Source organism: Oncorhynchus kisutch, linkage group LG25 (assembly GCF_002021735.2).
Source record: "Oncorhynchus kisutch isolate 150728-3 linkage group LG25, Okis_V2, whole genome shotgun sequence".
Lineage (NCBI taxonomy): Eukaryota > Metazoa > Chordata > Actinopteri > Salmoniformes > Salmonidae > Oncorhynchus > Oncorhynchus kisutch.
Genome location: NC_034198.2, coordinates 20306901 through 20320051, shown reverse-complemented (window position 1 = coordinate 20320051; position 13151 = coordinate 20306901). Strand labels below are relative to the sequence as shown.

General features: G+C 47.7%; 1 protein-coding gene across 2 annotated transcripts in view; it reads left to right on the top strand.

Moving 5' to 3' along the window:
* The window catches only part of LOC109870007 (histone acetyltransferase p300), a 46659-nt gene extending 35481 nt beyond the window's left edge, over positions 1–11178 (top strand). For both annotated transcript variants that reach the window (XM_031804712.1, XM_031804713.1), the window contains exons 20-29: positions 144–200; positions 290–367; positions 479–546; positions 672–822; positions 2037–2183; positions 2306–2585; positions 2819–2986; positions 3220–3381; positions 5261–5542; positions 6568–11178. In XM_031804712.1, the coding sequence (XP_031660572.1) occupies positions 144–200; positions 290–367; positions 479–546; positions 672–822; positions 2037–2183; positions 2306–2585; positions 2819–2986; positions 3220–3381; positions 5261–5542; positions 6568–9936 (4762 nt within the window). In that variant the 3' untranslated portion in view covers positions 9937–11178. The remainder of the gene's footprint in view (positions 1–143; positions 201–289; positions 368–478; positions 547–671; positions 823–2036; positions 2184–2305; positions 2586–2818; positions 2987–3219; positions 3382–5260; positions 5543–6567) is intronic.
* Positions 11179–13151: the final 1973 nt, after the last annotated feature.

The following is a 13151-nucleotide window of genomic DNA, read 5'->3' as shown; positions in this document are numbered from 1 at the left end:
AGCTGTATTTTATTGGTTGGTTAGACTGTGGTTCATCCACCTTACCCTTTCAATGTATATTTTTTTCTTGAGGCTTTTAACTGGGGGTGGCCTGGTTGCTATTGTTGCGGTATGTGTGTTACATTTCTTCTTTCTAATTTCAGTTCCATCGGTAAAGATCAGTTTGAGAAGAAGAAGAATGACACACTGGATCCTGAATTGTAAGTCCACCGTCTTGTTGAGTAATTACATTTAGTTGTGGCGACGTAAGCAGTCTGATTTATTTCTCTCCTCTCGTTCCTCTCTGCAGACTTGTGGAATGTATGGACTGCGGACGTAAGATGCACCAGATCTGTGTCCTGCACAACGACACTATCTGGCCGTTAGGGTAAGTCTGTCTGCATGCCTTGTTCCCTGTAACCAGAAGAGAGGAAGCAGTTAGTCTTATTAGAAGGTTCTGGCATCTCTACTGACGCTAATTAACTCTTTCACCCACCAGTTTTAATTGTGATGGCTGCTTAAAGAAGTTGAATAAGACGCGGAGAGAGAACAAGTATGCTGCCAAAAGTTAGTACCAATGTCTTTTTGAACCCTTTTTGAACCCTAAATATTACTTACCCGTCTCCATTTGAGGTAGTTCCTCCCTCCTTTACCTAGCTTATTTGTAATGAAGCTTATCTCCCTGTCTCCAGGGTTGCCCCACACTAAGCTGGGCTGTTATTTGGAGACTAGAGTGAATGACTACCTGAAGCGTCAGAGCCACCCTGAGTCGGGTGACGTCACCATCCGAGTGGTCCACGTCTCAGACAAGGTGGTGGAGGTCAAACCAGGCATGAAGTCCAGGTAAGGGACAGGCACCACTGGGGGAATAGTGAGCGTGTTTCCCTGAAGTAGAACAGGAGAAAGGGATAAGAGGCAGAACGAGTGGGGTTAATGTAGTAATTTGTTGAATCCCAAATCAACCCCTAGCCGCTACCCCTAGGCACTGTAAATCTGAGAGGATTGGATCACCTTTTTTTAATCTCAGAATTTGAGAGGGGTTTTTTTCCGTATCAGAATTGCAAGGTAGAAAGAGTTTGAGACCAGAGCATGGTAGATGGTGAAGCAGTAACTCTGAATGATGAAAGATGGTGAATATATAAATATATTGGTATGCAGGGTTTGGGAGTAACTGATTACATGTAATCTGATTACCAAAACTAACTGTAGTTAGTTACGTTACCAATCAAAAATATTGTAGTCACATTGGATACTTTTGGAAAAACTAGATTTCTACTTCTTGGATTACTTTTAAATTCAGAAAGGATGTTTGTGGAAAAAAATATGTTATGTCACCTTTGACATAATGACATTCAATTTAGCATTGGAAAAAAGGTGCAAATTTAAATTTGATTTTCTTGTGTTTTATAATATTTCCACACTATGAGATTTGAATAATACGGTCAAATTGTAAAATTATTAATAGCCTTTTTGTATAAGAGTTGTTTTGAAAAGAGCCTGAAATGTCAGCCTTTTGTGGTGGGATGGCGTTTTGGCCTGCCTGGTGACATCACCAGGTGGTAAATTGGTTAATAGAGCAATAAGAAAGAGTTCCAAACCTCTCTGCCAATATCTAGTTTTCAGTTTTCCCCTCCCAACTCGGACCACTCCGACAGTCCTAGCTAAATTCTTGCTTGAGTAATTGTTCTTTCTAAGAAGTACATTTTGGTACTTAATTGTTACCTAGAAATGATTTAATATTGAGAACAGTTGCATTGGACTTAAGTTTGTTTCACCTGAGCAAGTCTGACCACAAGTCAGAGACCACTATGATGACACACCAAATGCGTTTGATGGATCCTTTTTGTCTTCTAATGCCTCTTAAGGGGAAAGTAATTGAAAAGTAAGTGAAAGTAATCAATTACATTACTGAGTTTGGGTAACCCAAAAGTTACGTTACTGATAATTATGCATAGGTACTGTAACTAACGGATTACATTTAGAAAGTAACCTACCAAACCTGTTAGTATGCATGCATGCTGTCATTCTAGCATCAGACATCTCTTGTCTCTCTCTAGGTTTGTGGACACTGGGGAGATGTGTGAGTCATTCCCATACAGAACGAAAGCCCTGTTTGCGTTTGAGGACATTGATGGAGCTGATGTCTGCTTCTTTGGCATGCATGTACAGGAGTACGGCTCGGACTGCCCTCCTCCCAATCAGAGGTGATAGTTATTGGAAGGGTACATTTTCTCAACTCCGTGGGGAGCAGTTTTATGTTAATGTTAAGGACTGGACCTCATCCTTGCTCTCTCCTGCCCTCTCTCCTCTCTCCATCTCTCCCCAGACGCGTGTACATCTCGTACCTGGACAGTGTTCACTTCTTCCAGCCTCGTTCTCTGAGGACGGGCGTCTACCATGAGATTCTCATTGGCTATCTGGAGTATGTCAAGAAGCTGGGGTACACGACGGGTCACATCTGGGCGTGCCCACCTAGTGAAGGGGACGACTACATCTTCCACTGTCACCCTATGGACCAGAAGATCCCCAAGCCCAAGAGGCTTCAGGAGTGGTATAGGAAGATGCTGGACAAGGCTGTGGCAGAGCGTATTGTGCATGACTTCAAGGTAAAGAGGCTTGAGGGGTCCTTGCGGGGTCAAAGTTAGAATTTTATTAAATTGTCTTCTTCGGCAAGTGGAGGGTTGAGCACACAAGGACAGTCATGGATTGGCCTCTGAGAAGCACCATTTTATCACCGTTCATGTTGTGACAACTTGAAGTGGTGTTACTCATTTGTTACATAAAGCAGGACGAGTGGAGTGTTAAATCTGGGTTTAATATATTTATGTCCCTCACTCAGGACATCTTCAAGCAGGCCACGGAGGACCGTCTGACAAGTGCCAAGGAGCTGCCGTACTTTGAGGGGGACTTCTGGCCCAACGTGCTGGAGGAGAGCATCAAGGAGCTGGAGCAGGAGGAGGAGGAGAGGAAGAGAGAGGAAAACAGCACTTCCAACGAGAGCATAGATGTAAGTGGGATGGACATTTACCACAAGGTACATTGCAGTGTGTTCATATGGATCTTTGGGTTTGTTTTGATGTGATTTCATTTGATCTCTTTCAATCAGTGTGATAATTTCATTCTGTTTTTATGTTTCACTTAATACAAAATGTTGAATAGATTTTTGTATGAATTGCATTTCTACATTGGTTGTAAATTTAAAAAAAGTTTACTACTGTGGTGTGTGTAATTCACCTCCAGGCCACGAAGGGCGACAGCAAGAATGCCAAGAAGAAGAACACCAAGAAGACTTCTAAGAATAAGAGCAGTATGAGCCGAGCCAATAAGAAGAAGCCAGGCTTGCCCAACGTGTCCAATGACCTCTCTCAGAAACTCTACGCCAGCATGGAGAAGCACAAAGAGGTAGGAGGGAGTGACTGATGGCTAATGGCACAGGAGAGAGACGAAATTGTTTTCCAAACATTAACTCTTTTCGGGTGAAGTTCCCATTTATTGAGCATACAAAAGATAAATGGTTTAGTTCAAATACAAATATTTGCATAGAAAAGGTGTAGAGGTGAAATCTATGAGCATGTTCTGTGATATGGTAAGACCTGTATGCCCTCTCTCACCTGTGCTAACCTTTCATGTGCTATCTATATACAGTTGAAGTCGGAAGTTTACATACACTAGTCATTAAAACTAGTTTTTCAACCACTCCACAAATTTCTTGTTAACAAACTATAGTTTTGGCAAGTCGATTAGGACATCTACTTTGTGCATGACACAAGTAATTTTTTGTTTACAGACAGATGATTTCACTTATAATTCACTGTATCACAATTCCAGTGGGTCAGAAGTTTACATACGCTAAGTTGACTGTGCCTTTAAACAGCTTGGAAAATTGTCATGGCTTTAGAAGCTTCGGATAGGCTAATTGACATCATTTGAGTCAATTGGGGGTGTACCTGTGGATGTATTTAATGGACTACCTTCAAACTCAGTGCCTCTGAGTTCAGAGTTCAGAAAATCAGAAGAAATCAGCCAAGACCTCAGAAAAAAAAATTGTAGACCTCCACAAGTCTGGTTCATCCTTGGGAGCAATTTCCAAACGCCATGTTCATCTGTACGAACAATAGTACGCAAGTATAAACACTATGGGACCACGCAGCCGTCATACCGCTCAGGAAGGAGACGTGTTCTGTCTCCTAGAGATGAATGTACTTTGTAACGAGAAGTGCAAATCAATCCCAGAACCTCAGCAAAGGACCTTGTGAAGATGCTGGAAGAAACGGGTACAAAATTATCTATATCCACAGTAAAACAAGGCCTATTTCAACATAACCTGAAAGGCCGTTCAGCAAGGAAGAAGCCACTGCTCCAAAACTGCCATAAAGACAGACTATGGTTTGCAACTGCACATGGGGACAAAGATCGTACTTTTTGGAGAAATGTCCTCTGGTCTGATGAAACAAAAATAGAACTGTTTGGCCATAATGACCATCATTATGTTTGGAGGAAAAAGGGGGAGGCTTGCAAGCCGAAGAACAACATCCCAACCGTGAAGCACGGGTTGGCAGCATGATGTGGTAGGGGTACTTTGCTGCAGGAGGGACTGGTGCACTTCACAAAATAAATGGCGTCATGAGGCAGGAAAATTATGTTGCTTCAAAATATCCACATCTCAAGACATCAGTCAGGAAGTTGAAGCTTGGTCGCAAATGGGTCTCCCAAATGGACAATGACCCCAAGCATACTTCTAAAGTTTTGGCAAAATGGCCCAAGGACAACAAAGTCCAGGTATTGGAGTGGCCATCACAAAGCCCTGACCTCAGTCCTATAGAAAATTTGTGGGCAGAACTGAAAAAGTGTGTGCGAGCAAGGAGGCCTACACACCTGACTCCGTTACACCAGCTCTGTCAGGAGGAACGGGCCAAAATTCACCCAACTTATTGTGGAAAGCCTGTAAACTTCTGACCCACTGGGAATGTGATGAAAGAAATAAAATATGAAATCAGCCATTCTCTCTACTATTATTCTGACATTTCACATTCTTAAAATAAAGTGGTGACCCTTACTGACCTAAGAGGAGGCAATTTTACTAGGATTAAATGTCAGGAATTATTATATTTGGCTAAGGTGTATGTAAACTTCCGACTTCAACTGTACTTGTGACCCATGACCCCAACATATAGTGCCCTCTATTGTACAATCAAGTTAAAATGACCCTTGACAAACAGCTTAAAATAAAACCGGTCTAAATGTCTTCTCCATTAACTCTGTTCTGCTCTCTCCTCGCCAGGTATTCTTTGTGATCCGTCTGATAGCGGCGCCTATGTCCAACACGCTGGGCCCCATCACGGACCCCGACGGCCTAATGGCATGCGACCTGATGGACGGGCGCGACGCCTTTCTCACCCTGGCCCGCGACAAACACCTGGAGTTCAGCTCGCTGCGCAGGTCCAAGTGGAGCTCCATGTGCATGCTGGTGGAGCTCCACAACCAGAGCCAGGACCGCTTCGTTTACACCTGCAATGAGTGCAAGGGCCACGTGGAGACACGCTACCACTGCACCGTCTGCGAGGTGAGGGTTAGGGTTCAGGTTAGAGGGGTGGAGGAAGAGGAGAGGAAGGGTAGAGCTGGGACGATAAACAGAAAATTAAACACCAACATTGCCTTCCTCTTATGACACAATTTTGTTTGTCTGTGGCGCGAGGCTAATATGTTTTTGAGACGATGCACCTGTGGAGCGTAGCATGCCATTCACATTGAATACATAAAGTAGCCTAGGCATACAGATGGAACGTTTTTTTTTTTTTGTAGGACATGAAAGTAATCGAGCTAATGTATTTTTAGTTCCCACCACCTCAGGTGGTGTAGTATGTAGCTTACAGGGAAAGCAAACTGGCCTCACTGTGTGCGGGAGAGTTGCATAGTAACGAGTACGTTATTCAATTATTGCATCCAAACTGCTCGCTTTCGTCAACGAGCAAATGCGTTGCCGAACGCTAAAATAGGACTATTTGAGACATTCGACACACTGCAAGTCCTGCCTCTCCCATCTACTCATTGCAGGGCTGCCCGCTGGCCCTGGGAGGTTTTGTTATCCCTCTGGGCCATTCATTCATCCACGTCAGTGAAAACCATTCACTGGGCCCGTGAAAACAATGTTGTAATAATGCTATTTTCAATCTAAGCTGTCAGTTCGTTATGTAGATAAATGATTACACTCGCCATACACAGCTTAGTTTGAGCAAAATATCAACTGTCAGGCAGCAAGAGACCGCGCAGCTCACAACTGGTTGTAGCGTGGAGCAGCTCACAGAAGAGACTGCGTTAGGTAGGAAAGACGTTTACACTTATGATACAGTACCTGTTTATAAAAAGAAGATATTGTTATTGAGCAAAATGGATAAATGTTTCATCTAGCTCTGGGGAAGGGGATTGAATGGGGTTGGATGGGTATAGAGTGGGCTAGGAGGGAAAAGAAGAGGAACTGGCTGAAAAGTCAAACTGAGATTTGTTTTAGGGTAATTCTAATAAGGGGATGATAAGTAAAGTGTGGTGTAACCAACACCTATATGCTACTTTCTCCTCTCTCTGTCCCAGGATTATGACCTGTGCATCACCTGCTACAACTCTAAGGGGCACATTCACAAGATGGAGAAGCTGGGTCTCGGCCTGGATGACGAGAGCAACAACTCGGCCGCTTCGTCCATCGCCAACCCTGGAGACTCGCGCCGCCTCAGTATCCAGCGCTGCATCCAGTCTCTGGTCCACGCCTGCCAGTGTCGCAACGCCAACTGCAGCCTGCCGTCCTGCCAGAAGATGAAGCGTGTGGTGCAGCACACCAAAGGTTGCAAGCGCAAGACCAACGGCGGCTGCCCCATCTGCAAGCAGCTCATCGCCCTGTGCTGCTACCACGCCAAGCACTGCCAGGAGAACAAGTGTCCTGTACCGTTCTGTCTGAACATCAAGCACAAGCTGAGGCAGCAGCAGCTCCAGCACCGTCTCCAGCAGGCCCAGATGCTGCGGAGAAGGATGGCCAGCATGCAGAGGGTGGGTCAGCCACCTCCGGGACCGGGGGGCAACGGTGGGCTACCGTCCCCGGGAAACAACGGCACTACAGGGCCCAGTACCCCCATGTCCGTGGGCACGCAGCCCCCCACGCCTCAGACCCCCACTCAGGGGAACATGCCCCTCGGACCCCAGCAGGGGATGGGTCAGGGCCCCCCAGGGCAACAGCAGCAGTTACAGCAGCAGGGTGGCATTCCCCAGCAGCACCACATGCACCACCAGTTCCAGCAGCAGATACAGCATAGTGGAGGGGTAATGATGAACTCTCCTCAGCAGCAACAGATGGTCCAACAACAGCTCCAACAGCAGCAGCAGCAGGGCCAGTCTCCAAATGTCCAGCAGATGAAGCACCCAGGAGGTCTTCCCCCTTACACCCCCAGACCTCCAGGTGCCTCGCCCCTCCACCAGTCCCTGGGTAAACCCGGTCTGGGCCCAGCCACACCTCCACAGCAGCAGGCAAACCCCGGCCAGGGCTCCATGCCCCAGGGGCAGCAGCAGGGGCCTCCTCCGGCAGCGGTGGAGATAGCGTTGAAGATTCAGCGTGTGGCAGAGACACAGCGTCAGATGGCCCAGGCTCAAGCTCAGATCCTCCAAAGGCAGCAGGCGGCCCAGGGTGGAGGCATGATGCCCCCTCACCCCCACCACCAGAACCCCCAGACCCAGATGCAAGGCATGGCCCACTCAGGAGCAGGCATAGCAGGGCCCCAGGGGATGGCTCCCCAGGGCCAGGGTGTGGCAGGGAGGACTCATATGGAGCAGCAGGGGATGGTGGTGGGGCAAGGAGGCATGCAGCAGCAAGGAGGCATGCAGCAGCAAGGAGGCATGCAGCAGCAAGGAGGCATGCAGCAGCAAGGAGGCATGCAGCAGCAAGGAGGCATGCAGCAGCAAGGAGGCCCCCAGTCGCAGCTCTCTCCCCAGGTTCAGCTCCAGCAGCAGGCCCAACTCCAGAATCCTAACCAACAGCAGTGGAGCGGCCCAGGTGGGATGGCACCCCAGCAGAGGCAAGGCATGATGGGACAGATGGGTCACCTGACACCGCAGCAACAACAACAGCTCGCCCAGCAACAGCAGCAGCGGCAGCTCGTCCAGCAACAACAACAGCAAGGTCAGCAGCAACAGCAGGCAGGGCAAGGGGGGTTAATGGGGCTGATGGGAGGTCCAGGGGGCGTGGCCGGGGCGGCAGCGGCGATGGTGGGAACAGGGAACCTCCCCCAGGCAGCTCTACAGGACCTCCTGCGTACCCTCCGTTCCCCCAGCTCCCCCGGCCAGCATCAACAGGTCCTCAATATCCTCCGCTCCAACCCCCTCCTCATGGCTGCCTTCATCAAGCAGCGAGCTGCCCGATACCAGGGAGGTCCAGGGGTGCCGGGGGCCCCGGGAGGAGGGGGGCCCGGAGGCGTGCGGTTCCAGGGGGCCCCTGGTGGGGCAGGAATGGGCCCTGGGGGTAACCAGGTGGGCATGGATGGTCAGCAGGTGAACGTAAACCCCGGAGTAGCCCAGCCAGGGATGAACATGGGCCAGGCAGGTGGAGGAGTAAATATGTCCACTATGGCTCAGCTACAGCAGTTACAGCAGCAACAACAGCAGCAGCAGCAACAGCAGCAACAACAACAACAACAGCAGCAGCAACAACAACAACAGCAGCAGCAACAACAACAACAACAACAGCAGCAGCAGCAACAACAACAACAGCAGCAACAACAACAACAACAGCAGCAGCAACAACAGCAACAACAGCAGCAACAACAGCAGCAGCAACAACAACAACAACAACAACAGCAGCAGCAGCAGCAGCAACAACAACAACAACAGCAACAGCAGCAGCGCCCCCTCCTGCCTGGGAGTCTGCAGCAACAGCAGCAAATGGCAGCACTACAACAACAGCAAGGCGGTATGCCAGGCCAAGGCACCCCCATGTCCAACATGACTCCCCAGTTCAGAGAGATTCTGATGAGAAGGCACCTCCAACAGCAGCAGCAACAGATGAGTAACAATGGTCAGTTCCAGCAGCCCCAGCCCCCCCAACAACAGCAGCAGGGTCAGGGCCAGCAGGGCTTCATGCATCAGGGCCAGCCTGGTCAACCTGGCCAGACCCAGCCTGGTGGCGGGGGAGGGCCGCAGCAGGGTGGGGGAGGTCCCCAGGGGCCCCAGCCGGGTCCAGGGCAGGGCCAACAAGGACAGGGCTACCCTGGAACGATGTCCCAGCAGGTAGCCACAGCCCTGCAACAGAGGCTACAGCACCAGATGCAACAGCAGCAGCAGCAGCAACAGCAGGATGGGGGTGGGGGTGGGGGGCCTGGGCAGCTCCAACAGGGGCAGCAGGGTCCCCAGCAAGGCCAAGGTGGTCAGCCCCAGTCTTCCCATGCCATGCTCCAGCAGGCCCTCCACCAGAGACTACTCCAGCAGCAGCACCTAGGAGGGGGCTCGCCTGCCCAGCACGGCAGTCCTATGAGCCCCCAGCAGCAGATGGCCCAGTCCCCACACCCCCACCTCCAGGGCCAGGCTCTGGGCGGTCAGTCCCTCAGTAACCAGGTGCGTTCCCCTCAGCCCTCCCCTCGGCCACAGTCCCAGCCGCCTCACTCCAGCCCCTCGCCACGCATGCAGCCCCAGCCCTCCCCTCACCGCATCTCCCCCCAGACACAGACAGGCTCTCCGCACCCGAGTCATCTCTCCCAGCACCACCCTGGCATGGTGGCCCCCCAAAACCCACAACAATTGTCACAGCAACAACAGCAGCAGGCTAACTCTGGGGACCCGGGTACGTTTGGTTCAGACCCGAGTGCTATGATGTCCCAGATAAGTGGGATGGGAGGCTTGCATGGCCCAGGGCAGTCAGACATGTTGGGTAATAACCACCAGGACCTGGGGACAAACAACCACAACAGTTTAGACATTATGTAGCCTACTACTACATCTGTCTCAGTGCTCTGAACAACTGTCCTCATGGGTCTGGCTGGAAGGGGGATGGCAGTTTTTGAAGTTATTTTTATTTAATATTTTTCTGATGTATAAATGAAAAGAACTCAACTTCCTATGGGAGATGCAACGTTAAATCTACAAGTCAATAAATGAATAAATTGAACGAATGGTAAGTTATTGCTGTTAATATATATCTATATATTTTTGCCAATTGTGTACAAAATGTGTAAGGGGTTTCTGGACAGTAGAGATTTCTTCCTTAGTATATGACACAAGTAATATTTTTGGGGACTGAGAATTTTGCCTTTTTTACAAATATTTTTAAGATTTTAAATGTGGACAATTGAGGTGAGTTAATACAATGGACCTTTCTATCGTTCGGTTTTCCTCCATAAAACCAGTCATGATTGTATCTGTTTTGCAGAGAAGTGTTTTTTAATTATAATTATCAATATTATTTTTGCTGGATCTACAAACAAATGTCATATCTTTTTTTTTTGGGGGGGGGGGGAGATGTACTGCTACAATTCAAATAGAAGAATATATTTTTGTTAATGACTGTCCAAAAACCGAGAGGGTTGAAAGAAGGGCAAGTGTATTTTTTTTTCTGATTTTGTTAGGGATCCAAGTGAAACCGAAACATTATTGCTGGGGAGATGAGCAGGGGGTGGCTGATCTCCCTCTAGGATTGTCTGAGCATCTCGGGTCGTTGGATGCCAGATCTTCTACGCCAGGGTTTCCCCCCCTCCCGGATGCATGTTTTGGTTTTTGCCCTAGCACTAAACGGCTGATTCAAATAACCAACTCATCATCAAGCTTTGATTATTTGAAGCAACTGACGTGCTAGGGCAAAAGCCAAAATGTGCACCCGGTGGGGGCCCAGGACAGAGTTTGGGTAACCCTGTCCTACACTCCCCTTTAACCCTACACTTACAAACAGGACGATGGATGAGAAACTTACTACTGATGTTGCCAGCTGATTTGGAGGATTGATGGATGGCTCCATGTAGTGTGTGTATATACCCTCATGAACTGAAACTTGAAGGGGATATGGGGAAGGTGTGGCGAGCTTTCCTAGGAACTTTTAACTTTTGTCAACGATGCTACCCTTCCCCTCTCATCCTAGTCAAAAGCCCCTCTTCTTCCCCTCTCATCCTAGTCACAAGCCCCTCTTCTTCCCCTCTCATCCTAGTCACAAGCCCCTCTTCTTCCCCTCTCATCCTAGTCACAAGCCCCTCTTCTTCCCCTCTCATCCTAGTCACAAGCCCCTCTTCCCCTCTCATCCTAGTCACAAGCCCCTCTTCTTCCCCTCTCATCCTAGTCACACGCCCCTCTTCTTCCCCTCTCATCCTAGTCACAAGCCCCTCTTCTTCCCCTCTCATCCTAGTCACAAGCCCCTCTTCTTCCCCTCTCATCCTAGTCACAAGCCCCTCTTCTTCCCCTCTCATCCTAGTCACAAGCCCCTCTTCTTCCCCTCTCATCCTAGTCACAAGCCCCTCTTCCCCTCTCATCCTAGTCACAAGCCCCTCTTCTTCCCCTCTCATCCTAGTCACAAGCCCCTCTTCTTCCCCTCTCATCCTAGTCACAAGCCCCTCTTCTTCCCCTCTCATCCTAGTCACAAGCCCCTCTTCTTCCCCTCTCATCCTAGTCACAAGCCCCTCTCATCCTAGTCACAAGCCCCTCTTCTTCCCCTCTCATCCTAGTCACAAGCCCCTCTTCTTCCCCTCTCATCCTAGTCACAAGCCCCTCTTCTTCCCCTCTCATCCTAGTCACACGCCCCTCTTCTTCCCCTCTCATCCTAGTCACAAGCCCCTCTTCTTCCCCTCTCATCCTAGTCACAAGCCCCTCTTCTTCCCCTCTCATCCTAGTCACAAGCCCCTCTTCTTCCCCTCTCATCCTAGTCACAAGCCCCTCTTCTTCCCCTCTCATCCTAGTCACAAGCCCCTCTTCTTCCCCTCTCATCCTAGTCACAAGCCCCTCTTCTTCCCCTCTCATCCTAGTCACACGCCCCTCTTCTTTTGCCCTGAACGTTGGGTTTAATTTAATGTTATTACTGTACAAAAACTGGACTTAATGAAATACTGTTTGTAATAAAATGAAAATCATACATTTGCGCTGTACAGACTTTCAGACCTATGATGAGCAGAGACTCTTTTTCTACTGCTGATTTTCTCGATTTGGTTTCCTAGCAACCTGGACTCCCAAACTATGTAAAAGTATTGATTTCTGAAAGGTACAGTATGGGGTGTAGGTCATGAGCACCAATGAGCCTTTGTGTATATATATTTTTTTTTAAACTGGGGATATTGCAACATAACATCTTGATTGCTGTGAACACCAACACATTCACATGAACACATGCACAAAACGTGAGAAGGCGTATTACTGTGGTCAGAAAATGAATTCATTTTGCCTCATATTAAAGAATTACACAAGATTTCACAAGTTCACTTATTTTTCTCTAAAGGTTGAGATTTGGGGGAGGGGGAAAAACAAGTGGCAATATATCTTGAGACTTATTTTATAAAAAAACAAGGAAAGCTTGTATTTTATATATAGATATTATTTAATTTTATTTTTTGAAAATAAAACTTGAAGCTACAGGAATTAATAGATTAAACTTTTTTTGTATTGAAGATGTAATGGTGATGTAAAATGACATTCATAGTCCTCTTTGGGGCTGTTTGAGTATATCATGCCATTTTGATGAAATGTACACTTGTATACATACTGAATCACTGTACAAACCATGGCAACTGAACAACTTTTGTTTTGCTTTTTTTTCTGCCTAAAGAAACTGGAATTAAGACTGTGTTTAGTGTTCAAATGGAATCTTTGACCACTTTTCTGTTAAAATACTTTGGTGCTTGCTGAGAGGAAGCAAAAAATAAATAACTGTTGCTCCATTTTCATTAATTTCTTATTTAAGTTCTTTTGGTCTTTTTTTTGCCAATTTAATTGTACAATAAAGTATGTTTGTACCATTGGAAAAATAGCTGTATGTTGAAATGGCTTTTATTTCACTAGCTACATTTCCATCACATGGTGAAATTGGTTGGACAGATAACATCTATCTCGCCCATGATAGCCAATAATACACTGAACAAAAATATAAATGCAACATGTAAAGCGCTGGTCCCATGAGCTGAAATAAGATCACAAATTGTCCATATGCAGAAATGTGTTTACTTCCTTGT